This window comes from Pipistrellus hanaki (genome assembly GCF_964339955.1).
Source record: "Pipistrellus hanaki genome assembly, chromosome: 3".
NCBI lineage: Eukaryota > Metazoa > Chordata > Mammalia > Chiroptera > Vespertilionidae > Pipistrellus > Pipistrellus hanaki.
Genome location: NC_140505.1, coordinates 158,211,845 through 158,237,835, shown reverse-complemented (window position 1 = coordinate 158,237,835; position 25,991 = coordinate 158,211,845). Strand labels below are relative to the sequence as shown.

General features: G+C 38.7%; 1 protein-coding gene across 2 annotated transcripts in view; it reads right to left on the bottom strand.

The window, feature by feature from the left end:
* DNAI7 (dynein axonemal intermediate chain 7) overlaps positions 1-25,991 on the bottom strand; it is a 51,549-nt gene that overhangs the window by 25,024 nt on the left and 534 nt on the right. The window contains exons 2-8 of one of the 2 annotated variants that reach the window (XM_084877230.1): positions 24,685-24,702; positions 16,032-16,119; positions 15,344-15,435; positions 12,536-12,637; positions 11,598-11,735; positions 7,176-7,322; positions 2,201-2,304 (exon numbers count right to left, since the gene is read on the bottom strand). In XM_084877230.1, coding sequence (XP_084733356.1) covers positions 2,201-2,304; positions 7,176-7,322; positions 11,598-11,735; positions 12,536-12,637; positions 15,344-15,435; positions 16,032-16,119; positions 24,685-24,702 — 689 coding nt within the window. The remainder of the gene's footprint in view (positions 1-2,200; positions 2,305-7,175; positions 7,323-11,597; positions 11,736-12,535; positions 12,638-15,343; positions 15,436-16,031; positions 16,120-24,684; positions 24,703-25,991) is intronic. The other variant, XM_084877231.1, reaches the window with a different exon arrangement.

Sequence of the window (25,991 nt, the reverse complement as noted above, 5' to 3'; positions counted from 1 at the left end):
CTTTGCTTCTCCTTCTACATAATATCCTTAGATATTACTTCTATGGCTTCAATGATCAATTAAATTATTAGTTTTTAACATGAGTTCTATGTTTCCTAGGGTTGGGTAGGGGGGAAGAAACATCCTGAATGAACTTCCAGGGGTCCCAAAATGCCCTTATATTGTATATAGAGTGCCCCCAAAACATGTATGTACACACTATGAATAATTATAAAGACAGTGTTTATTAAAATACATTTCATTTTCAAAACTGAACTATCAGCTGTTAAAGAATATATATGCATTTTTGGGAAAACCGTATATATGTGAGCATATAGAATGATTTAAAGTTCCTAAGAGTCAGTCTATGACTCCCAAAAAGTTAAGAACTATTGACTTATATGCTAATGACTCCCCAAAATCAATCTCAGATTTCTCTGAAGTCTTTCAGACAGTTGTACTTGATATTTATAGGTATTTCAAACCCAACAGGTCCCTTCCTACAACTCGCCTCATCACCATCAAAATAAAACAGAATGTTTTCTGCCTCCACTACTTGTCATCTTAGTAAAAGGACTCCTAATTCTCTTCTTGGACGTGGGTAGTTAATAAAGAGCTATTCATTTTCCTTTTGCTCTTTTAAAATTATAAAGGTTAATTCTCTTCACCCTTCAGTATATATTTCCATAATAAAAAAAAGGTTATATTGCTTGTTGACCCTAATTTAGATGTAAACCACAGAGAATTTTGTAGCAAATGTAACGTGGAGAATGCTTTCTAGCTTCCTTTTACTAAATATCAAAAATAAAATCCAGTTTTTTCCATTGTAATATGACTAGTCTTTTCAGAGCTGAGACCAGAACCTCCTAATTTTTACTCTGGTGATTTTTTTCTTAAAACATACTGCCATACTAATTCAACCAATTTGAAATATTTGAGATCATTACTGCTATCATTCCTTAGAAAGCTGTTACTGTTAAAAATAATTGGGAAAACATCACTTAAATAGCTAAAAATAAAATATTTGAAAGTGTTATCTTGTGGAATTATTTTTAACAGTCACAAAAAAAGTTGTTGTTTTTTAAATTTGAGATTGCCACGTAGAAAGTATCTACCATGTCTACTTCAGGAGGTGAAGAGAAGGCGAAGACCTGATATTTATTCAGCTTATATTTGTACTAGACACCATGCTATGACCTTTATAAGCATTAACTAGAGGCCCAGTGCACAAAATTCATACATGGATGAAGGAGTGTGTCCCTCAGTCCACCCTGCACCCTCTCCAATCTGGGACCCCTTGAGGGATGTCTGACTGCCCACTGGGATTGGGCCTAAACAGGCAGTCGGACATCCCTCTCACAATCCAGGACTGCTGGCTCCCAATCACTCACCTGCCTGCTTGCCTGTCTGATTGCCCCTAACTGCTTCTGCCTGTCAGCCTGATCATAAAGTTTATATATAAAAAAAAAAAAGAGAGAAAGTGATAAATCTTGTTGATTATAGCTCAGAGCACTTAAGATAGCACAAATCAATCCAATTATGAATCCATTCTTTCTTACTGAGAAAACTATTTTATCAAAGAAGGCCATAAAAGTTGGACTGAATTATAAGTGTGTAACACTAAAAGAAGCATGCAGATATCAATGAAATTAAGAACTTGGAAAAATATTTCTTTCTGTGTCTATTTTTACTAGTGTACTATATCCATTAGACACATATCTACACTAATAAAAGAGAAAGATGCAAACTGACCGTACCGCCGCGACACCCATCACCCAATCAGGAGTATGCAAATTAACCCAACAAAGATGGCGGGTCAATTTGCATACACAGATGCCAAGCAGTCAGGGACGGGACACTTGCATCTTCCTCAGCCACTCTGGACCTCTGGGCAGCATGGGAAGGCAGAAAGGCAGCTCCAGGCCGGAGGGGATTCCAGAAGCCAGGGGAAGGAAGGCCCATTCCTGCATGAATCTTCGTGCATCAGGCCTCTAGATAAGTAATATAATCATCAGTGTACTGTTGACATACTAAAGCTCAACAAAGCTGTGTAACTTGCTCAAGGTAAAAGGCAGGTCTATGATTCAAAATCCCACATGCTTGATTTCTTAATATGGGTTTTTTTCCAGGGATTCCATTCTGTGATTCAACAGGCATATGTTGGCCACCATGATATATGACTCTAATGTCTTTCAACTTCCAGCATCTCCTATGGGAATACCTTGGGTTCTTCTTGAGGTTTGCCCACACATACAGGGTAATATTTTCATCCCGAATGACTTTTTCCATATTTCCAGTGTCCTGATCTGCTAAAGTACTAGCTTGCTGTGAAAGAAGAAGAAAACATTATAAAAAATCAGAGGCCTCATAAATTATACAGCCTAGATAAGTTACTTCATCACTTAAGTGTTGGATTCCCTTCATTACTTATAAGAGTTATTTGAGTAAAACTAAGATTCAATCAAAATAGCAAACAATAGCTTTTAAAAATCTCAAAATGGTATAAATATGTTTATTTAATTAAATATTCTTTCCCCTTTTTCACTCAGTTTCTCTACAGATGTCTAAGGATGAAAGTTGCCCTACATACCCAGGTAGCATGTGCAGATTACTATTATGTAACCCTTTTCAATGTTAACCTTATCATGACTTTTCATTCTAACTATACACATGCTACTTTATCTGCACCTTATTAAAAACAATTATGCTACTGCAAAAGTTTGCCTATTTCTGAATATATCAAGAATAGACACAAAATATCCAGTTTATATAAAATCCAAATGAGTTTTATATTTTACTAGTCCAACACTTGGTATCTAACATTAAACATACAACTTAAGAATGCCCTTCAATTTATTTTAATAAAGACTAGCATAGTTTGATGCCCACTGCTCCCTTAAAGGGCTTACATAAGTTCATATGTATTTGGTTGTTATAAAGTAAAAACTTAAAGAGTATTGGGGATTAATTGCTTTTTTAAAAGAAGATTATCCCCTGCCCCCACTTCTTTTTCTTGTGAAATTAGCTTTTTGAAGTGATCAGGATAATGGCCTTGTCGAATCGTTCCACATTGTGGATTTATCTGATTGTTTCCCCGTGGTACTGTTTAATTTGCTCCTCTACCTTCTTATTTTGTGTGTACTAGAAGTTAGGTCTATATAGGTTTAATTAGATTCAGATGAAACCACTTTTAGCAAGAAGGCATCATAGGTTTTGTTGTGTTCTTCAGGAGGTATATTGTTGGTTAGGGAGGAAACTACCCACAACTCCCTTTTTCACAATCAGTAAGAAGTAATCTGTGGTCAAATAGTTTGGCACTAGGAGACTACCAGGTAATGTGTTCCTTAACAACTCAACTTTTCACTAATTATTTATTGATAGGTAGCCATTGATGATCCTCATTACTATTATTACATTAGGGATTGAAAACGGGTGATTCTTCTAAGTCAGTGTTTCCCAAGCTTTTGACATATGTGTACCCCTTCTATTATTTTCGTAACGCTGAGTACCCCTCGTACTCATGAGAATGTAGAATTGGGCGCAGCTAAGCACGGTGCAGTGCATATCCCCACCAAACTCCGGTGCAATGCGTACCCCCACCAAACTCTTCCCATACCCCTGAGGGTACATGTACCACACTTTGGGAAACACTGTTAAATGACCATTTCTCCTACATTTATTAGATAATATTCTTCTGTATATAATTGTTCTCCCCCACTGCCCACCCCACTTTCCTCCTTTCTTTTGGAGCATCACTAAAGACTCATGAATTTTCATTTACTCACTACGTTATAATCAATTTTAGTCATTATTCTTTCTGATATTCATATTGTTCCAAATTGGACTAGTAGGAGACTCTTTAAGCTAGTCATGTCCCTTTGGATATAACCCCATTAGACTTTGAGCATTTATTTGCTTTCTTACACAGAAAACTCAACCTTATCTTTAAATAACAACCTTATCTTTCACTTTCCTTGCCACAGACCTGGAATTAGCCATTTAACCTAATTACACCTCACTCCTTTATCCTATATCAGTGGTCAGCAAACTCATTAGTCAACAGAGCCAAATATTAACAGTACAATTGAAATTTCTTTTGAGAGTCAAAAATTTTAAACTATATAGGTAGGAACATTGTTATTAACTTAATTAGGGTACTCCTAAGCTGGCCTTTGCTGAAAACTCAAGGGGCCAAAGAGCCACATGTGGCTCATGAGCCGCAGTTTGCTGACCAGTGTCCTATATAATAAAGAGGTAATATGCAAATTGATCCTCATGCCCTCACAAGATGGTTGCCCCCATATCCTCACAAAATAGCCACCCCCACATTGTCACAAGATAGCTGTCCCATGTCATCACAAGATGGCCACCCCCACATCACAAGATGGCTGCCATAAGATGGCTGCCCCCATGTGATCACAAGATGGCCACCTCCATGTTGTCACAAGATGGCTGGCAGGGGAGGACAGTTGGGGGCAACCAGGCCTGCAGAGGAGGGCAGTTAGGGGTGATCAGGCTGGCAGGCAAGTGAATGGTTAGGAGTCTGCAGTCCCAGATTGTGAGAGGGATGTCCCGTATTGGAGAGGGTGCAGGCTGGGCTGAGGGACACCCCCTCCCCCCAGTGCACAAATTCTTGCACTGAGCCTCTAATATGGAATAAAAATAGAGTTCATACTGATATTTCTGTTTTATATCAGTTTTATTACAGTATGTGTGTGTGTGTGTGTGTATATATATATATATATATATATATATATATATATATATATATATTGGGTCGGCAGCTAAGTAATTGCGGGTTTCACACATATATGGCTTCAGTTGAATTTTTAGTTTGCAGACGTAGTACAAATGTAAAACACATTTTGTTATTTGATAGTTGGCTATTCAGCTGTTAATCAGTAAAAAAAGTTTTTTGATCTGTTTTGTAGTTTTCGTTTGGCGTTCGTTGAAAAATGGAAAATCAAAAGGAACATTTTCGTCATATTTTGCTTTTTTATTTCCGCAAAGGGAAAACGCATCGCAAGCTCATAAAAAGTTATGTGCTGTTTATGGTGACGAAGCCTTAAAAGAACGGCAGTGTCAAAATTGGTTTGCCAAATTTCGTTCTGGTGATTTTTCACTCAAAGATGAAAAACGCTCTGGTCGTCCAGTTGAAGTTGATGACACCCTAATCAAAGCAATAATCAATTCAGACTGTCACAGTACAACACGTGAGATTGCAGAGAAGCTTCATGTATCACATACATGCATTGAAAATCACTTAAAACAACTTGGCTATGTTCAAAAACTCGATACATGGGTTCCTCACAAACTGAAAGAATCACAGTTAACGCAACGCATTAGCAGCTGCGATTTGCTAAAGAAACGTAATGAAAATGATCCATTTTTAAAACGACTGATAACTGGCGATGAAAAATGGGTTGTTTACAACAATATCAAGCGGAAAAGATCGTGGAGCAGGCCAGGTGAACCAACTCAAACAACATCAAAAGCTGATATTCATCAAAAGAAGGTTTTGTTATCAGTTTGGTGGGATTACAAAGGAATTGTCTACTTTGAACTCTTACCACCCAACCGAACGATCAATTCTGATGTCTACATTGAACAACTAACGAAATTAAACAATGCAGTTGAAGAAAAGCGGCCCGAATTGACAAATCGAAAAGGTGTTGTATTCCATCATGACAATGCAAGGCCACACACATCTTTGGTCACTCGGCAAAAATTAATGGAGCTTGGTTGGGATGTTTTGCCACATCCACCATATAGTCCTGACCTTGCACCATCTGATTACTTTTTGTTTCGATCTTTACAAAACTCCTTGAATGGTAAAAATTTCAATAATGATGATGATGTCAAATCGTACCTGATTCAGTTTTTTGCTAATAAAAACCAGAAGTTTTTTGAACGTGGGATTATGATGCTGCCTGAAAGATGGCAAAAGGTCATTGATCAAAATGGGCAATACATTACAGAATAAAGTTATTTAGTTCCATGAAAAAATTCTTTGATTTTCTTTAAAAAATACGCAATTACTTAGTTGCCGACCCTATATATATATATATATATATATATATTTTTTTTTTTTTTTTTTTTTTCCAATCCTCACCTGAGTATATTTTTTCCACTGATTTTTGAGAGAGAGACTGGAAGGAATGGAGGAGGGGAGGAGAGAGAGGGAGGGAGAAGGAGAGGGAGAAAGAGGAAGAGAGAGTTTGAAATACTGATGTGAGAGAGACATCAATTGGTTGCCTTCCACACAGGCCTCCCAAGCAGTGCTATGATCTAACCTGCAACCCAGGTATATGCTCTTGACTGGGGGAATCTAACCTGATACACTTCTAACCACTGAACCCAAACTGGTCAGGGCAACATTATAGTATTTTTTCTAATATTTTCTTTTACATACTGTATTACTTTTCTCTTACAATAAACATCTTGACTAATAATTATATTTCCTTACTTGCTTTTTCTTATAATATAAATAAAATAATTGCAAAGTTATAATATGAATATCATTGCTAACAATAAACTTAGTGAAATTTAAGCATTCTTTGGAGTTCTTTAAGCAATTAGAACATTTGCTACCAAGACTATACCAAGGCCAGGACTGTTTTCTACACCAAAAGAAAAAAAGGCAGAATAGCCAAAAGCAATATGACCTTAGATGGTTTTATGATTTAAAAATATAAAACACAGCTATAGAAGATATTCATGGGATATTAGGTAAGATTTAAATATAAAACTGGATATTAGAAGATATAGAATTTTTATGAATTTTCTTAGGTATAATAATGGTTTTACGGTTATTTGAATATTATCATTAGTGCTAAGATATTCAGAAAAACAGAGTGACTACAATAATTGTAATCCTGTACCAACTGATTTATCTAGAGAAAATACCTACTATATATTGTCTTGTGAATTTATTTCTAAAGTGATCCTAGCAAACCTTATCAAGTATAATAAAGAAAACTAGAATTTTAGCTACATGGATGTTTTGTTTAAAAATAAAATAGTTACAGTTGTTAAAAGTGGGTAAATACGTGTGCCTTACATTATTCCACTGATTTTTCTGAACCTTTTAATTTCTGAATAAGAAAATAGTGTGTGTGTGTTTTTTATTATATAGCATACCCTTATTTTAACCCTTACAAAAGCTAACACTGACATCGGAGCACACCCGCACTCACCCTGAGCAGCAGCTCCGTGGCGATGTTGAACTTGAGGTGCAGCAGCTCCTGCAGCTCCACGATGGAGCCCTGGTACTGCGCAATTTTCTTCTCTGGCAAGTCAGTAGATGGCGTTTCCAATAAAATTAATTTCAACTTATTAATTAACTATAAAGCAAGAAGTAAAAATAGGAAGTAAAAATGTACTATAAAAGTCAATCGATTCTGACAAACAAAAAAGGTGAAAATGGGGATATGCTAATCTTTTTGAATCCAAGAACACATGTCAGTGTCAGTAAAATAAACATAGGAAGTAATTTTTATATTATTTAAGAGCACAGAAAAGCAGAGCCATTTCCTCCCAGAACTCCATGGTGAGAATTGTCAATCAGGTGTGACGGAGATCTCATACCTAAGACAGTGGCCCAGTGGGAACCGCACCCACAGGAGAACCATGAGAAGTCCAAGAGGAAAGGCACTAGCGTTTCCTGAGTGTGTACCAGGTGCCGGCAACTATCCTAAACGCTGTCTGCGTTTTACTTGCCGAGATCCTCCTCATAACCCTGTTTCGCAGGTGCTGGTGCCTATTTTGTCGATGAGAAAATTCAGGATCATCCGGTTCCGCCTGTCAGAAGCTTACAGGAAGGCGCTACTCTGTCCCAGCAAGTAAAAAAGCAGACCATACTGGAAAGTCAACAACTCTTCTTTGATCCACAAGTGAGGGGAGACAGGGCAAGTCCCTGCCCCCCCAAGATTGGAGAGATTCCCCAGAGAATATAGGGAGTCCTGGCTCACCAGCTTGGACTGAGCAGGGGCCTGGGCCGGGCCCGCAGGAAACCCTGAGCTGTAAGAGGGAGCCTCAGGACATAAAGAACTCCCCTGAGCTGTAAGGGAAGCCCACAGCACCCTGGCCTGTACCAGCAGGAGTTCCACCAGGTCCCACAATACACGCAGGGGACAATCCCCCCTGCTCAGGCTCTGGGAGGGGAAAGGGAAGCATTTTGCAATGCCCCGACACTCTGTTCTCCTTCACGAGGCCTAAGCTTGGGAAACCGATTTATCAGAGCCTGACCCCTGGAGTTTTATCAGACCTTCCTCACCTGGGAGATAGAAAAGAACCTACTCCAGCTGGCTCCAGTCATCCCCCCACGGACTGAGAGAGGTAGGAGAAATTGAAGACACGTGTGAAGTTCCTGTCCTGGCCGGGACTGAGGCCCACCACAGGCCTAGAGATCGCTTCCCCTCCCCTGCCATCTCTCACCCCCGGCCTTCCTCAGCGCCCTTCACAGCAGTTCCTTTTACCCTCTATAGCAGGTCTTGCTATCAAGAAAAGATGAGTAGTCATACCAAAAGGCAAAAACAAAACATAAAAAATACCCCCCCCAACCCCCCCCCCCCACACACACACACACAATTTTAAGAGACAGAGCAAGTATTAGAACCAGACATGGCAGGGATGTTGGAGTGATCAGACCAGGAATTTAAAACAACTGTGTTGAACATAATACGCTACTAAGGACTCTGTGGACAAAAAAGCCACCATGCTAGAACAGGTGGCTAACGTTAGCAGAGGTGGAAACCCTAAGAAGGAACCAAAAAGATATCCTAGAGATCAGAAACACTGGAATAAATTAAAGAATGCCTTTGGTGGGCTCACTAGCAGACTACACTCAACTGAAGAAAGACTCTATGAGTTGGAGGACATATCAATAGAAAGGAAAACCAAAAGCAGAGAGAGAAGACTGAAAGAAAAACAGAACAGAATATCCAAGGACTGTGAGACAATGACTGAAAGCAGTCTCCACATAATGGGAATATTAAAAGGAGAAAAAAGAGAGGAAGGGATAGAAGAAATATTTAAAATAATAATGACTAAGAATTTCTCCAAGCCACAGTTCCACAATGCTCAAAGAACATCAAGCAGGATAAATGCCTCCCCAAATTATAGACATATCATTTTCAAACTATAGGAAATAAAACATAAATTTAAAAATCCTGATGGAAATCTGTGGGGAAAAAGTCTTACCTTTAGAGGAGCAAATAGTTACATCCAACTGCTCAGAAACCATGCAAGCAAGGAAAGGGCGGCAAGATATTTAAAGTGTTGGGAGAAACTGAGGCACAGCATGATCAAGGAACAACTAGTAAGTGGCAGAATTTAGCTCTGAACACTGATACTGCTAATAAACAAATTAAAAAAACTTCTAAGTTAGAAGAGGCAACATGGCAGCTTAGGGTAGTATGGACTCGAACCAGACAGTGGGTTTCAGTTCTAGCCACCTCTTAACTATATACCAGTGTGATCCTGGGCAAGTTCTTTAACTTCTCTATGCCTCAACTTCATTTGTAAAATGGGAATGATGGTGCCTTCCTCATAGGGTTATTATAAAAATTCAGCAAGTTACTATTTCCAAAGCCTGGCATAGTAAGCGTTATCTCAGAGTTTGTCCAAGAAATAAATTGGATAACTTGGAACTTGATGTTTACCATGGGTTCTCTGCTGTCCAATCCTTTCTGTTGCTCTTATGGCTTCCTGCTTTGGTTTCCTATTGCTGTGATTTCTCTCTTTTGCTGTCTCCTTTTACTTATCCTTTTCTCATCTCCCCCGCTACTTATGACTTGTACTTCTGTACCCCACATTCATATCAGGAAGATACCACTTCTTGCTCATCACTAGTGAACTCCAGTGCCACCTCCCACAGCCTCCCTGCTAATGGCAGAGCACCAGACTCCTGGCCCAGCACCACGCCATGGCAGCCTCTGGGTAGAGAGCGATGCAATGGCGAGAACACTGTATGATGAGTCCATTGGTGTGAAATACCTCACAGTGTGTGGGAGGCTCTACCTAGCAAAGTTTCATTTGGAACTGAAGGTGAAATAAAGAGCTTCACAGAGAAATGGCTAAAGGAGATCACCACCACCAAACCAGTATTACATGAAATGTTGAAGGGTCTTCTTTAAGAAGAAGAAGAAGAAGAAGAAGAAAAAAAATATGAACAACAAAATGGTACAATAATAGATACATATCTATCAACAATTGAATCTAAAAATCAAAATAAATGAAGGAATCTAATGAACAAAACACAGAGATAAATAAAATAGAAGTGGAGGCGTGGAAATATGGAATAGACTGATAAATCTCAGAGGGAAGGGGGAGATAGGGCTAGGAAGAGATTTACCAAAGAATTTATATGCATACTAGAGGCCCAGTGCACGAAAATTCATGCACTGGTGGGGGGTTCCCTCAGCCTACCCTGCCCCCTCTCACAGTCAGGGAGCCCTCAGGGGATGTCCTACTGATGGCTTAGGCCCGCTCCACAGAGGAAGGCCACTGGCCAATCAGGGGAAGGCACTGCCCCATCACCTCCTCGCTGCTGCCTCTGGCCTCCCTCTGTGGAAGGTGACCGGGCGATCAGGGGAAGGCGATGCCCCATCACACCTCTGCTGCTGCCACTGCTGGCTGTGAGGCTGCCTGAGCCTCAGCCCTCTCAGCAGCTGTGGTTTGCCTGAGCCTTGGGCAGGCCCTGGGCAGTGGCAGCAGCCATCCGCTCCCCCGATGCACCTCCTGGTTAAGTCCCCACTGGGGACACAGCATCAAGTCCTCACCCACCTGTGAGTGCTTCGCCACTCATACAGCCCCGCCCACCCTCGCGCACCAGCTGCACATGCAGCCTCCTAGTGATGGGTTGTGATGTAATGAGGGCATCATGCAGTGAGGGCATCACGACCACATAGGCTTTTATTAGTATGGATGTGCATTACATCCTATGGGCACAGACAATAGGGTGGTGAAGCAGGTGGGCAGTATCTGGGTGGAGGAGGGCAATAAGGGGAAAGAGGGGGGACATCTGTAATATTCTAAACAATGAAGATTAAAGTTAATAAAAAAAAAGGGGGAAAACTTGAAAAAATAAAAATAAATGAAAAATTTTTTTCTAGCATTTTTAAGTCTATTGTAAAGTGGTAATTCCTCAGGCTAGTCTGTCCATCCTATTTGCAGAAATAGAACATAGGATATTCTTAATCATTTTTATACTTTCCCTGCCTGAATGAGTAGATGTCTGGCACATAGTTAACAATAAAAGCATGTGTACTGCATCACTGAATAGTGAATAATGCCAGCTGATAATAAAATTATGCACTTTCCCTCTAAATTATTGACATAAATAGATGCAATTTAATTTTTGCACTTGAATTAGATACACATTACAATTAGCATTTCACATTTATGTTATGTTGACCTCACCTTAGGCATCAAGAGGTTTTTTAGGCATTAAAAAAAAAAAAAAAAAAAAAAAAAGAGGTTAGCAAATATTTTCCTCCTTAGCCAAGGAAGCAACAATGCTATTAATTGGCAATTATCAAATTTATTTAATTCCTATTTTTGGAATTAATTTGTAATTTAAGTAATTTAAAATTATAGAATAATATTTAAGTACTTACATATAATACTAGTTTACTCTTTGTAATTACTTCCTCAAATGTCTCATTTCTTTCCTCTCTCCACAAGCTAATGAAAGTATTCATTTCCTGGGCGACTGAGGGGTCAGGACTCCCATCACATTGAATGTAGTGTGTCCACTGTGGAGTAAAAATGTTTGAAAGTTCACGCTGATGAATTCAACTCAAGAGTAAATTACATCTTGTTTATGCACGAGTTCTCATAACCTAGTTTTCCCAATTTAGGATAAAGACATATTATGACTTTAACCAGTTACTTGATTTATCTCTAAAATAACCAAAATCCTCTTCAGAAAAATAATTTTCAAGCATTAAGGTAAATACATATTTATTGTCATTTTAATTTTTAAAACAATATATGAGTTAGCTTTGTTTTTGCTTTCCTCTCTACTCATAGAGCTCCTATATTTACAAAAGCCAATACTTGAGCTAATTTCTACTTCTTAAATGATTGCTAACTGTTCATTTCCATTAGCACTTTAGTATGAACCCTTTCAGTCATGTTGTAATCTATGCAAATTCTACATTTGCAATAATATTCTACTTAAAATATTTTGCTTAAAATTATACCATAATCATATTTTGTCATTTTATTATGATTTTTCCTTTTTTCTCCTAATAATCACCTATGTTGTTTCTAAAGTTAATGCCGTTTTGAGCAACAGTAGATTGCCTTAAATCCAGTTTTTATATTTTAATTTAGGATAATTTCCTCAGTAAAGATTCCAAAAAGGATATAAATGTTCCAAGGACCTTATTATTGACATATAGTTGTCTGCAAAGCTATAAGCAATCTGTCATATTAGAGATTTTTTTTCATAGACAAATTTAGAATTTCTTAAGACTAAAAAAGATATCGGACTATAGCTCCCTCTTGTGGTACAAAAGTATTATCTCAAAAAAATAATAATAAGTCTTACCTGAGAATACAATCTATGTTCTCGTTTTATTCTCTCTGCTTCAGTAAAACAATTCTCTAATACCTTAAGTTCTCCAAGTTCATCATTTTTCCTTCCTAGATCCTGTTGCATGGGGACACATAAATTTATTTTTCAATTTCAGCTTTGTGTTTCATAAGTAGCATAGAAAATTTACTTGGCAAAGTATTTAATTTCAGAATAAATATTATATAATTACCGTGGATGTAACTGATATTTCTAAAAGATTTCATCTGAAACAGTGGTTTGCAAAGTGTGGTCCACAGACTCCTGGTGTATCCCCAGGCTCTTTTGGAATGTGTGAGGTCAAATATCTTTTCACAATAATACTGAGACTTTATTTGCCTTTCTCACAGTGTACACATTTGCACTGATGGTGTAAAATGGTATGAAGCTGCAGATGACTTAGCGTAAATCAAGGCACAAACTGTACTAGTGGCCTTATTCTACAGAGGGATGGGTATTAAACTGCCAGTTTCATGCGAGAATGACCAGATGAAAAAGTGATTAATTTTATTACATTTCAACCTTTAAGTATATGTCTTTTTAATATTTTGAGTGATAAAATGGGAAGTAAGCATAAAGAATGTCAGCTGCATATCAACAGACAATACTGTCTGGAGGAATAAATTCTTATGTACTTATTTAAGTATTTTGGCAGATATTCTCTCAAAAGTGAATGAATTGAGCATGTCATTTCCAGGAGACAATTTAAAACATTTGTTGCCAATGATAAAATTCAAGCTTTCAAATGAATTTCAAATTTTAGAAAACTGGTGTGCCCTTGACCAGTGGTAGCACTGTGAGAGTTTCAAAATCCTTAAAGAACTTTTTCTGATTTGAATAGAGATTATATTAATGTTTGTGGTTTTTAATTATTTTTAATCCTCACCTGAGGATATTTCTTCCATCGATTTCTATAAAGTGGAGGGAAGAAAGGAGAGAGAGGAGAGAGAGAGAAAAATGTCGAGTGGTTGCCTCCCACATGTCCCCCCCACCGGAGCTGGGGAACCTACAACCAAGATGCATGCCCTTACTTGGGAACTGAACCCACTAGCCTTGACCTGAATCAAACCAGAGACCCTTCAGTCCAAGTGCTGGCACTCTAACCATTGAGCAACAGGCTAGGAATCTGTTTTAATTTCTACTCTGGCAAATGTTGACAGATATATCTCATATAAAAAAAAAACTCCTTGTGGGTCTTCAATTTTTAAGAGTAATGAGGTTGTTTTTTTCCTGAGATCAAAATATTTCAGAACTACTGATCTGAAAAATTCTGGTGAAAAAGAGAAGTGAAACTAAAAAAGAAGAGGTAGAATTTGAATTTTTTTTTTGTCCCTGTTTATCCTATCTAATAAAAGAGTGATATACAACTTAACCATCACTCCGCTACACCCACCAGTCACACCCACCAACCAATCAGGAGCAAATATGCAAATAAACCCAACCAAAATGGCTACCACCACAGAGAGCAGGAGGGAGGCTTGGGTTTCCCTGGCAATGGAGTAAGCCAAGCTTTCTGCCTGCCTTGCTGGCCTGGGCCTCCACTAAATGCTACAAAGTTTTAATGATAGAAGGTAAATAAGTCCCAATAGAAATGGAAAGAGCCATGGAGCTGGAAAGAGCAGGAGGCTAGGGTTGCCCCCGGCAATGGAGGAAGCCACGCTTTCTGCACACCCTGTCCGGCCCAGGCCTCTGCTTAAGGCTACAAATTTTCAATTATAGAAGATACATAAACCCCAACAGAAATGCCTGCCGCCATGGAGCAAGCACAAGGCTTGGCTCCGTTCCAGGCTACAAAGTTTCAATTATAGAAGATAAATAAACCCCACATACCAGGGCCTCTGCTTGAGTTGCCAGGGGGTGTGGTCAGCCTGCAAACCACCACAGGCCCCTTGCCCAGGCCACCCCACACCCTAAGGAAACCCCCACCCTGATCCGGGACACCCTTCAGGCAAACCAGCTGGCCCCCACCCATGCACCAGACCTCTATCTTATCTAATAAAAGAGTAATATGAAGGTTGACCATCACTCCAACACACAAGATGGCTGCCCCCATGTGGTTAAAGATCCTGCCCCCACGTGGACACAAGATGGCCACCACAAGATGGCCAGCAGGGGAGGGCAGTTGGGAGGAATCAGGCCTACAAGGGAGGGTAGTTGGGGGCAATTTAGCCTGCAGGGGAGGGCAGTTAGGGGCAAAAAGGCTGGCAGGGGAGCAGTTAGGCATCAATCAGGCTGTCAGGGGAGTGGTTAGGGGGTGATCAGGCTGGCAGGCAGAAGCGGTTAGGGGCAATCAGAAAGGCAGGCAGGCAAGCAGTTGGGAGCCAGCAGTCCTGGATTGTGAGAGAGATGTCCGACTGCCCGTTTAGACCCAATCCTACTGGGTGGAATTGGCCTAAACGGGCAGTCAGATATCCCCCAAGGGGTCCCAGATTGGAGAGGGTGCAGCCTGGGATGAGAGACCCTTCACCCCCATGCATGAATTTTGTGCACCAGGCCTCTAGTTTATCTATAAAGTAGATTGAGAATATAACTTAGTGTATACAAGCATGGGCTCACATACTAGAGTCTAGTTCTGGCTCTGGCTAAGCTTGATTTCTCTATTTCTTTAACTGTGAAATGTGGATACTATGTCATTAATTTTATGGTAGGATTAGTGAGTTAAGCCAGTTCAGATAGGCCTAAGTGTTACGAATAGCTCCTGAAGGAGAATGACATTAAATGGTCCAACAGATCTGATAGCCATATAGTTTGTCTTCACTAATAACATCATTAACATTTATTTACTTTTGCTTCAAGTTGTTGCCATTTTTCTTTCTCAATTAGTTCTATTTCCAGCCTTGCTAGTTCTTCTTTTTCAGATTTCACACGGGCTTCCTCTAAAGAACAAAAAGACATTTTTTAAGTGATAAATATTATTAAACTGTAAGAATTGAGACAGTTGTATGTACTTCTTGCTAACGTGTATTTCCCATACTTATTGAATTTGAGTGTCAGAATTCTCAATGCACAATCAGCACTGAAGCCCCTATTTCACCTGTAAATATAAATACTTCAAGTAAGATTGCCAGAATTAACAAATAAAGATAAAGGATACTCTGTTGAATTTGAATTTCAGATAAATAATGAACTATTTGTTTTGTTGGTGGTTTTTTGTTTGTTTGTTTGTTTGTTTTTAAGTATGTCCCAAATATTGCATGGGGCAAATTATACCCCATTATCCATTGTTTATCTGAAATTCAAATTTCACTGGGCATCCTGTATTTTATCTGATAACTATACTTCAATATATATCTGAAAGTGATTTGTGTGTACAATCAACTTTCTGGTACCCTTTAAATAGTAAACATCTATTATAAAAAATTAAACTTGAAAAATTAAAGAATTTTGAAAATTCTTTTAAAATATTTTGACTACATTACAGGACGGTTGGTATAACCTACATACGAAATTAGTATAACTGTGTATTTTGTACCTTCCTCTTTTAGTCGTTTCTCCTCCTCCTCTTGCATCAGCTTCAGTCGTTCAGCTTTGGAGAATTTCTTTTTCTTATTGCCAGGCTTCTTGAAGGCCACAACATTTAAAAAAAGGCTATTAACACACACCCAAGTAACTTAAAAGCACATATCCCTCAAAGCATAATTATGAAAAAACAGTTTTTCTCCCATGAATCCAGTCTTTCACTCATTCAAATAAGACAGCTTATTATGTGCAAAGCCTTGACTCAAGTATGAAACAAATATGAAAAATAAGCATATAAATTATTCAACAGCAAGAGTAATACTAACAAGTATGTACAATTTAGGTAACTCCCCCATTCCGTTTTCACATTTTTAAAATAGTGCTAAATAGCCAAAGCCGGTTTGGCTCAGTGGTAGAGCATCGGTCTGCGGACTGAAAGGTCCCAGGTTCGATTCTGGTCAAGGGCATGTACATTGGTTGCGGGGGTGTGTGCAAGAGGCAGCTGGTCGATGTTTCTCTCTCATTGACATTTCTAGCTCTCTATCTCTCTCCCTTCCTTTCTGTAAAAAATCAATAAAATATATATATTTTTAAAAGTGGTGCTAAACAGAACCTCATTTCACTGCTGTAAGGATTAAAAGAAATATATATGTAAAAACAGTTTTAATACTGCAACATGTCTACAAATATTAAAGCAATTTTTATGACTAGCAGATAAACAGAGAATTGTTTTTGCAAGTTTGAAGGAAGGAGAAATTATTTTCAATAGCTGGGATCAAGTAAAATTTTACAGAGCAGGTAATACTTAAGTTTTTGTCCCCAAATTTTAACATTCAGATGTGAGTGGCAGATATCCCAAGAAGGGGGAAATAGGGCCCAGTTTCCCCCGGGATAGCTTAGGCTGCTCTTCTGATTAACACTGTGCCAGGACCTTGCTGTCCGCCCCTAGCCCCGGGCAGCTGCTAAGTCACATGGCTGCTGTCCAGAGAGGATACATGAGCACTCCAGCAAGTAGGAGTTGAGTTGGGGTCAGAGAGAGGGAGTTTTATTTTGTTTTCAATCCTAGGTTGAGGACATGCTTAGAGAGAGAAAGGGGGAGAGAGAGAGATTGCCCTGGTTGCCTTCCACAGGTGCCCCAACCAGGGACCAAACCTGCAAGCCTATGCCGGACTGGGAATTGAGACTGGAAACCCTTGGATGCACAAGACAACACTGAACCAACTGAGCCAGGCCACCTGGGCAAGAGTGCTTTGCTAAGTGTAGGTTATATTACCTGGGGTTTGGGATGGACCAGGAACTTCTTTAAACTAACCGGTCAACTTCCCAAGCTCTAGTGGGCTGATGCTGGATCCTCCCCAGAACCAATCTATTTTGTAGATCTTCCAGAGTTCTGTGTCCCTTACTCAATCTGGTCCTTTCCCCGGGCTGGACAGACAGGCCTTTATGGTCATTATCTTAACATCTACTGCGGATGTCTCAAAGTGCAAGTACCTCCCTGGCTTCCTTGATTTTTAAACTTAATTTCATACACACTGTGAATTGTTTCAGTTCTTTGAATTTTGAGGATAGGATTATGTCACAGTATACTGTCAATTTAGGGGCGGGGTGGGGGGAGGAATATCTATTCTTATAGGTCAGTGTGGCTCAGTGGTTGAGTGTGGACCTATGAACCAGGAGGTCACGGTTGGATTCCCAGCCAGAAATCAATGCCTGGCTTTCGGGCTGGATCCCCAGCAGGGGTTGTGCAGGAGGCAGCCAATCAATGTTTCTCTCTCATCATTGATGTTTCAATCTCTCTCTCCGTCTCCCTTTTTCTCTGAAATCAATAAAAAAAATTTATTTTTTATTTTTCTCTTTGTTAGGTACCATGTTCTAAATATGCCTAATTCATTAGACTTGTTCTTTATGTTATTCCACCTTCTAATTACTCAAAAAGAAAATCTCCCACTACTTTTACTGCTAGTTCTCTAAATTTTTAGTGTATATCTCAAGCCTTTGTAATTAGGTACACACAAATTCAAAATTTTATATTTTCTTAGTTGGTCACATCTTTGTCATCACAAATGACCCTCTTTATTTTCTAGAAGTGCTTTTTGCCTTAAAAGTCTATTGTATATAATGTTAATATAGCTTTATATCAGCTTTCATTTCTCTAGCATTTGCATAACATGTCTTTTTTCCATCATCTTATTTTCAACTTTTCTGTATTTTTATTTGCATAGTGTTTGAGAAAGTTAATTGTTGAATTTTTTTCCCTCACGGGAGAACTCGTGATTTTTTTTTTTATTCATGGAATCTAATCTCTGCGTTTCCGAAGTCCCATTAGGCCAGTGAGAGAAGTGTAGCTGGGTTCTCAGTGAAGGTGGAAGCAAAGCCAGTGTCCAGTTTCCTTTTCATGTTGGAGCCAGTTCATACAGCATCAGCCTACTTGTAGTCCATCGTGTGTGGGGTCCACATAGCCTTGGGCATGTAGGCGAGTGCAGGAGAGTGGGACAAAAAGCCCCATCGCACCACGAAAGCCAAGAGCACAAAAGAGCCAAGAAACCAAGAGGTGGATTTTATTTTTTATCCAGTGTGACAAACTTTCTTTTTTTTGGGGGGGGGATATTGTTTGGCAGTCATTTTGTATTCTTTCTTAATATCTTTTTCATTGATTATTTATGGTCAATCCACTGTTTGCCCTCTACTAGTTTGGAATTTATATACTCTGTTTATATCGTTTTAGGTGCTAGTCTAGAAAGTCAACATATATAACTAATATTTGATTACATTTATCCTACTATGAGACCTTACATGGACTTTAGTACATCTTAACTCAACTTATCCTCCCCTTACCCAAATCATACATGTTGCCAATGTATCTTTTTATAACAGTTTTACTGATATATAATTCACACAATTAACCCATTTATTGTATATAATTCATGACTTTAATGTATTCACAAAGTTGTATAACCAACCACCACAATTCATTTTAGAACATTTTTATCACCCCCATAAAAGAAATCCCACATCTATTTGCAGTCACCCTTCCCCATTCCCCACAACCTCCTGGCTCTAGGAAACTACTTATCTATTTTCTGTATAGATCTGTCTATTCTGAACATTTCATTTAACTGGAATAATACAATGTGTGGTCTCTAGTGATTGGTCTCTTTCACTGAGCATAATGTTTTCAAGATTTATCCCTGGTATAGTAGGTACCAAAATTTCCAATTTATGGCTAAATATATATATATATATATATATATATTCCATTGTATGTGTGGTAAGCAGTTAGACATGAGCAGAGCACGGGCGATAGGCCAGGTACAGGAGATCACCAGGGCAGAAAGCTCTCGGTGCCTAGCAGAAAACAATTGTAGAATGGGACCTTACCCCCAGAGCGACCTTTCCTCCCTAGAAATAATATGCAGGCCTCAGTTGTATTTCAGCTCCGGGCCCAGAAAAGCAGCAAAACCAGATCAGTGACCCCATGACTGACCTCAGGACCAGCTGCATTAGATAATGACCCCCTGCTCTGGCGTTGACCAATCAACCAGTGGAGAACTAGACCCTGAAAGGACACACCTGGAAAGCTGCTGAATATTCTATTCAGATCTTCCCCTGGTGCCTCCCCTAAAATATCCACCTTAAACCCGCAGGAGGAAGGACGCTGTGCCCTCGCCCCCCAGGGAGGCGGGCTGCACTTCTCCCCTCTCCCCCGTCCCCTCCCTGGCCACCCAGGCTGGTGACTGTTAGCTTCCTCTCTCTCAGGCTCCAAGGGCCCTTCCTTTACCTCTGTAACTTGTTTCCTAAGCCCATTTTTTTTTCCTACAAATTATTCTACCTCTGTGATTTTCCAAATAAATGTTCTCTTGAAGTTTGAGTCTTGGCTCTGAATCCTTTCCTAGCCAGAACTCGAATACTGAGGTTGCTAAACCCAGGTCAGGCCTGGCACCTGGTGCTATTCCCGCTACCTACAACATGTGGGCTATACCACATTTTCTTTATCTATTCAGCAACTGATGAAAATGTGGTTGGTTGTCATGAATCTTAGTTTATTTTTTGAACCCACATATTTTATTATTATGATCGTTTTATACATTATGCATGTGCTCTGTTTTGCAGGTGGAAACTCAAGTTTTGCCTGAGAAAATATTATTTCACTTTTATTTTTTAAAACTCTTTGAACTGTTACAGAATTCTAAAATGGCAGTTATTTACTGAAGACATTATTCCACTGTGTTTGGCTTCCATTGTTGCTGCTAAGATCAAAGTTCAAGTCGTGGCCAGGTCTGTACATGACCTTACGATAAAAACAGTGCTACTGAGCTCCAGCCATGAAGACAGAAGAGACCCAATTCAGAGATGGAAGATGCTGACGACGCCTCAGCATACCAGCAGACAGCAGCTGCGGGTTGCTGAAGGATGCCCAGGACCAATCCAGAGACGGGCGGACCTGCATTACCACCATTTGTCCACCAACCAGATCTGAAATATCATGGCTGGCATGTACACAGAAGGAACTATCTGGCATTGAAATTGGGACTCAAAAGAACTGTTGGCCCAGAAAGGAACTCACTACAGACTGATTCATTTGCCTCTCAGCGAAACCATTATGGATTATCGCAGTTTAGGTTCTTACAAGGGTATTTCTTGGATCACATGTTCTCACACATCTAGAGGAAATAATGAACAACATAAACAGACCCAGAGAAAGAGAACCAGCGATCAGACTCTCAAACCGCAGAGGGAAAGTAAGGGAGGATGGGGATAAGGGGGAGAGATCAACCAAAGGACTTGTGTGCATACATATGGGCCTAGCCAGTGGCCATGGACAACGGGGTGGGGGTGGGGGGAGGGAAGGGCATATCTAGGGATGGGTTTGGAATGGGAATGGGGGAATAAGGACAATTATGTGAGACCAAAAAACAAACAAACAAACAAACAAAAACAGTGCTTCTGTTACTTCTTCAGTTTCTTCCTTCATACAGGATTTCTTCTGTTAATTTCTTACTATCTTATTAGCTCTTAAATGACTTTAAGATGACAGTTTTTATCTATAAGTATAGTTTAGTCAGCACTATTTGTTTTCAGCATAAGAGTTGACCCAAAAGAATTGTTTAACCCAACACTACTGAAAATGGAAAAAATAAAAATATTTTTGATAAAATTCTTTTATCTCACCACTTGCATTAATTTTAAGTTGATCAAAACTTTAAAGCTGCAGATTTTAATCATTTAAAGAATAAAAAGTGTCTACTATTTACCTATTGCAAAGTCTGGCTTTCAAAGTTAAACCAATTGGTCATATCACAATTAAACCAAATGGCCACATCACAATTACAGAAGACAGTCTGACTTCATTTTTTATAGTACAGATACATATGTTAACATGCATCTTCATAATAAGATACCTCAATTTGTATGATGAGGTCAGGTATGAGTTTATTCCATTTTCTTACACATTGTTTTAAAAAGATGCAGTTTTAATGACCTGAACTTAATTAACATCATTTATATTTTAGGGTCAACATTGAATATTCCATAGAAAACAGGACTCAAATTTTAGGCAAACAAAGCTTGTTTGTGAAAATGGTATTCCTAAATTAAAATAGCATTTCAAGTATAGTTCCATACCTGAAGGTTTCTTGTTACCATTCTCAGTCTACTCAAATAAAATCAATTCTAATAAAAATAAACCAAGTTCTGTAAATCTCTCCACAAGATGTATTGTTAAAAATAATTCAAATATCAACATTTCTTAATGTAATTTTTTCACTGGAAGAGCAATTATAAATTAACCGGGAATAACCGAAATCATCTATATAGTCAGCAATCTATAAGGCAATTTTCCCTTACAATCTACTTAATGCCTTCTGCTATTTCATGTATTCTATGAAGTGCAGTGGTTTTTGGAAAAAACAACATATTGATGTGAACGCAGTGTGGATCTCTCAACAGTGCACCTCGTATTCTAATCTTTTCTATAGTCCTGTACAATTTCCTAGCTTTTGCAATGAGTGATATTAATTCAAGTTGTATGAGGTTTCAAAAACGACTTTAAGGTCTATGTAGAAATAGTAAGCTCATTTATATACTTACTAATACTCAATCTTTTTTCATTAAAAATTGTTATTTTTGAGACTTTGTATGCATACATGCATAACCCATGGACACAGACAATAGGGTGCTGAAGGCCTGGGTTGGGGGGTGTGGGCAGGCTGAGGGGGTCGATGAGGGGGGGAAGGGGGACATATGTAATACTTTCCACAATAAAGAATTATTTTTAAAAATTGCTACTTTTGGAATCTGGATGTTTTATTAATGAATTACATTGTGATAGTTGGTTTGTTTTGTTTTTTTTTGTGTGTGTGTATCATTGTTTGACAATAATCTCATGGGTGATGTCACTAAACAAAAATTATTACCAGCCCCACCACTCCACACTATAATATATAAGAAATACAGACTATCTCAAAACTTCTAATGCCACATTTCAGCGCTTACAAGACAAGACAAGAAGTCCCTGGTGCCATAGCTAAAGAAAGGTTTGCCAGAATAAAAAGGAATCGTCCATCAGTTTCATAGCCCAGGCCGGAGGGTAAGATTAGAATGGTTGAGAGATATGCCTTTGTTTTGAAAAGCAAAAGGGGAATTGTGAAAGAGAGAGTATAATGGCAAAAGGTTCGGCTTTGTATATTTTCCCCAGGAAAAGATCAATATGGAAGTTGATTATCTGGAAACTGATTTCCATAAAGCTCTCTGTGTCCTTGTCTCCTCAGAAAATCTTTGTGTATCTCTGAGGGTCCTCTTCACTTCTAGAGTTTGATTTATTTCAGTGCGAAGACTTGGATCCAGAATGCTGCAACAGTTTCCCAACTAGTCCTCCTTCTGTATTCTTGCTTCCCTAGAGTGAATTTTCCACTGACCCTTTAAAAAATGTAAATCATATGTCACTCTTCTGTTTACTTTCTCAGGCTATTCATCACCCTCAGAATAAAAACCCAAACATTGCTGAAACCGGTTTGGTTCAGTGGATGGAGCGTTGGCCTGTGGACTGAAAAGTCCCAGGTTCGATTCCGGTCAAGGGCATGTACCTTGGTTGCGGGCACATCCCCGGTGGGGGGTGTGCAGGAAGCAGCTGATAGATGATTCTCTCTCATCGATGTTTCTAACTCTATTGCTCTCTCCTCCTCTCTGTAAAAAATCAATAAAATATTTTTTTTTAAAAAACAAACACAAAAAAACAAACATTTCATCTTGGTCTACTTAGCCATGAACTGTCTCCTGTTCTCTTCTCCACTCACACCCCACCCCATATTTTATTTTTCACTTTCTACCGCTCTCTATTCTACCGCTCTCACTCTATTCTGGTATTCTCACAAGGTCACTGCCAACTTTGAAATAATGGTTTCTTTGGTCTAAAGTGGACATACACCAGGGAACTATTGACTTTCTTACTTCATACAGGTCTCTTCTCAAATTTTACTTCCTTAATCACCCTATATGAAATAGCACATATTTCTACCACATATTTCTCACTGCAACCTTTCTTAGTTTTCTGCATATTCCAAGTTATTTAAAACTAGAGGGCAGGTGCACGAAATTCATACACGGGCGGGGGGGAGAGGGGTACTCAGCCTGACCTGTGCCCTCTGGCAGTCCAGGAGCCTCTTGCAGGGAGTGGGCCTAAGCCATCAGTTGGACATCCTTAGTGCTGCTGCGGTGGTGGAAGAGGCTCCCACCACCACCACTGTGCTCACCAGCCATGAGCTCAGCTTCTGGCTGAGCAGTGCTCCCCCTGTGGGAGTGCACTGACCACCAAGGGGCAGCCCCTGCATTGAGCATCTGCCCCCTGGTGGTCAGTGCGCATCATAGCGACCAGTGGTCCTGCCATTTGGTCGATTTGCATATTAGCTTTTTATTAAATAGGTTTATATTATTTCATCACCTTCCTCCCCCAAGATAGAATGTAAACTTTATGTAATGAAATCACTTTCTTGAAGAGATACCTGCATCCCTGTGTTCATTGCAACATTATTCAAAATACCCAAAACATGAAACCATATAAGTGTCTATCCACAGATGAATAGATAAGGAAAAAGAAAACATACAATAGAATATTATTCAGCCATAAAAAAGAACAAAATCTTGCTATTTGCATTAACATGGATAAACCTTGAGGGCATTATGTTATGTGAACTAAATCAGAGAAAGACAAAAATTGTATGATTTCACTTAGATATAAAATCTAAAAAGAAGCCAAACTTATAGAAACAGAGAGTAAATTGGTGATTGCCAGGGGTTGAGGGATGGAGGAATGGGCAATGCTGGTCAGTGGGTATAAATTTCAGTTATGAAATGAGTAAGTTCTGAGGACCTAATGTGCAGCATGGTGAATATAGTTAATAACACTGTTTTGTATACTTCAAAGCTGCCAAGGCAGTAAATCTTAAATGTTCTTACCATCCACATAGACACACACACACACACACACACACACACACACACAATGTTAATTATGTGAAGTGAATGGATTAACCTCATGATTTAAACAGCATTAATGTCTACAAAGTAAGCTTACTAAACTCTATAAACTATAATAAAACTAAAAATGTTTTAATATTCTGTTTGTACAATGCCAGTAATTATAAAACTATGATGAGAAAATTTCTACCTACCTTCTTTGCTTTGGCACTCTAAAATTTGGGGGGGAAAAACAAAAGAATTGGTAAATTCTTTGAAAAATCAAGTACTTTTAACAAAAGTGCCCTGGCTATGTAACATGCTAAAATTAGGAGAAGCTGGGTAAAGAATATAAGGGAAGTCTGTACCATCTTTGCAACTTTTTTGTACACCTAAAGTTATCTTAAAATAAAAGTCTTTTAAAAAAGAATTCAGACAAAACTAGAAGCAAGTCTGGGAAAAACTAAAATAAAAATAGTTCACTTGCTGAAGCATCTTTTATAAGTGAATTTTACACTCTTTCTTAATACAATTGTTCAATGATCTGTGTTTAATCAAATGCCCTATCACTAAACAGAGTACCACCAGAAATGCACTAGTTTAAAAGGTTCTAAAGAACAATAAGTCATTGAGTGTTGGTACTAATTCCAGTTTGAAAGTGTAGGAATTATTTCATAGAAAAATCTTTCTGTGAAATGATTGTCTATTTTATAAGAAAGAGAATCAGAATTCAGCCATGTGTGGGAATTATTTTGGAAACCAAGGTTATTTCAATAAATAATTAGAAGTATTTTTTGGTTACACTATTTGTAATTTCCTGATCAGGCCCCTGTGTCCATTAGGTTTATGGTAAGGAATTTGTAGGAGATCATGTAACTATAAGATTATAAACTTCCAATATGTGAACACTAACACAAGGCAAATTACTGGTTCAAGCCATAAGGTTATCACTGTATCAAAATATAAATGTTTAAAATGGCACAAGACAGATTATACATTCTTGAAAAGTGCACATACTTATTAATGATTTACGAACAAGACACTCTAAAATGCTGGAGATGATATAAAGGAGAATAGAAGAGAATTTGCTCTCACATAACTTTTACAAACGGGCTCCATTTTTATTATCATATTTGCTATCGACAGTTAACATACTTCCAGTTTGAAGTAAGTACTATATAAATAGCATTGCCCCTGCTCTCAAGTAGCCATCTTTTAAAGATGGGCAAATTGTCACCTCTCACTAGTGCTTTTCCTGTGAAGCAGGTTTGGGATAAACACATAGCCTTCCCTCCCTGCAAATCCTAAGAGCATCAGTCAGTGAGTGGTGCTCAGAGTTAAAGGGCATAAGTACAAAGAATGAACTTTACATTTTCCGATAATTTTTAAATAATTAATTACACTTCCACTTCCTCCGATTTCAGTCATAGAAGACGGAAATCATACTTAAGAAAAATGGGGAAAGATATTTGTTAGGAGATCATACTTTCCTACAAATCTTATCTTACAGTTGCATGATCTC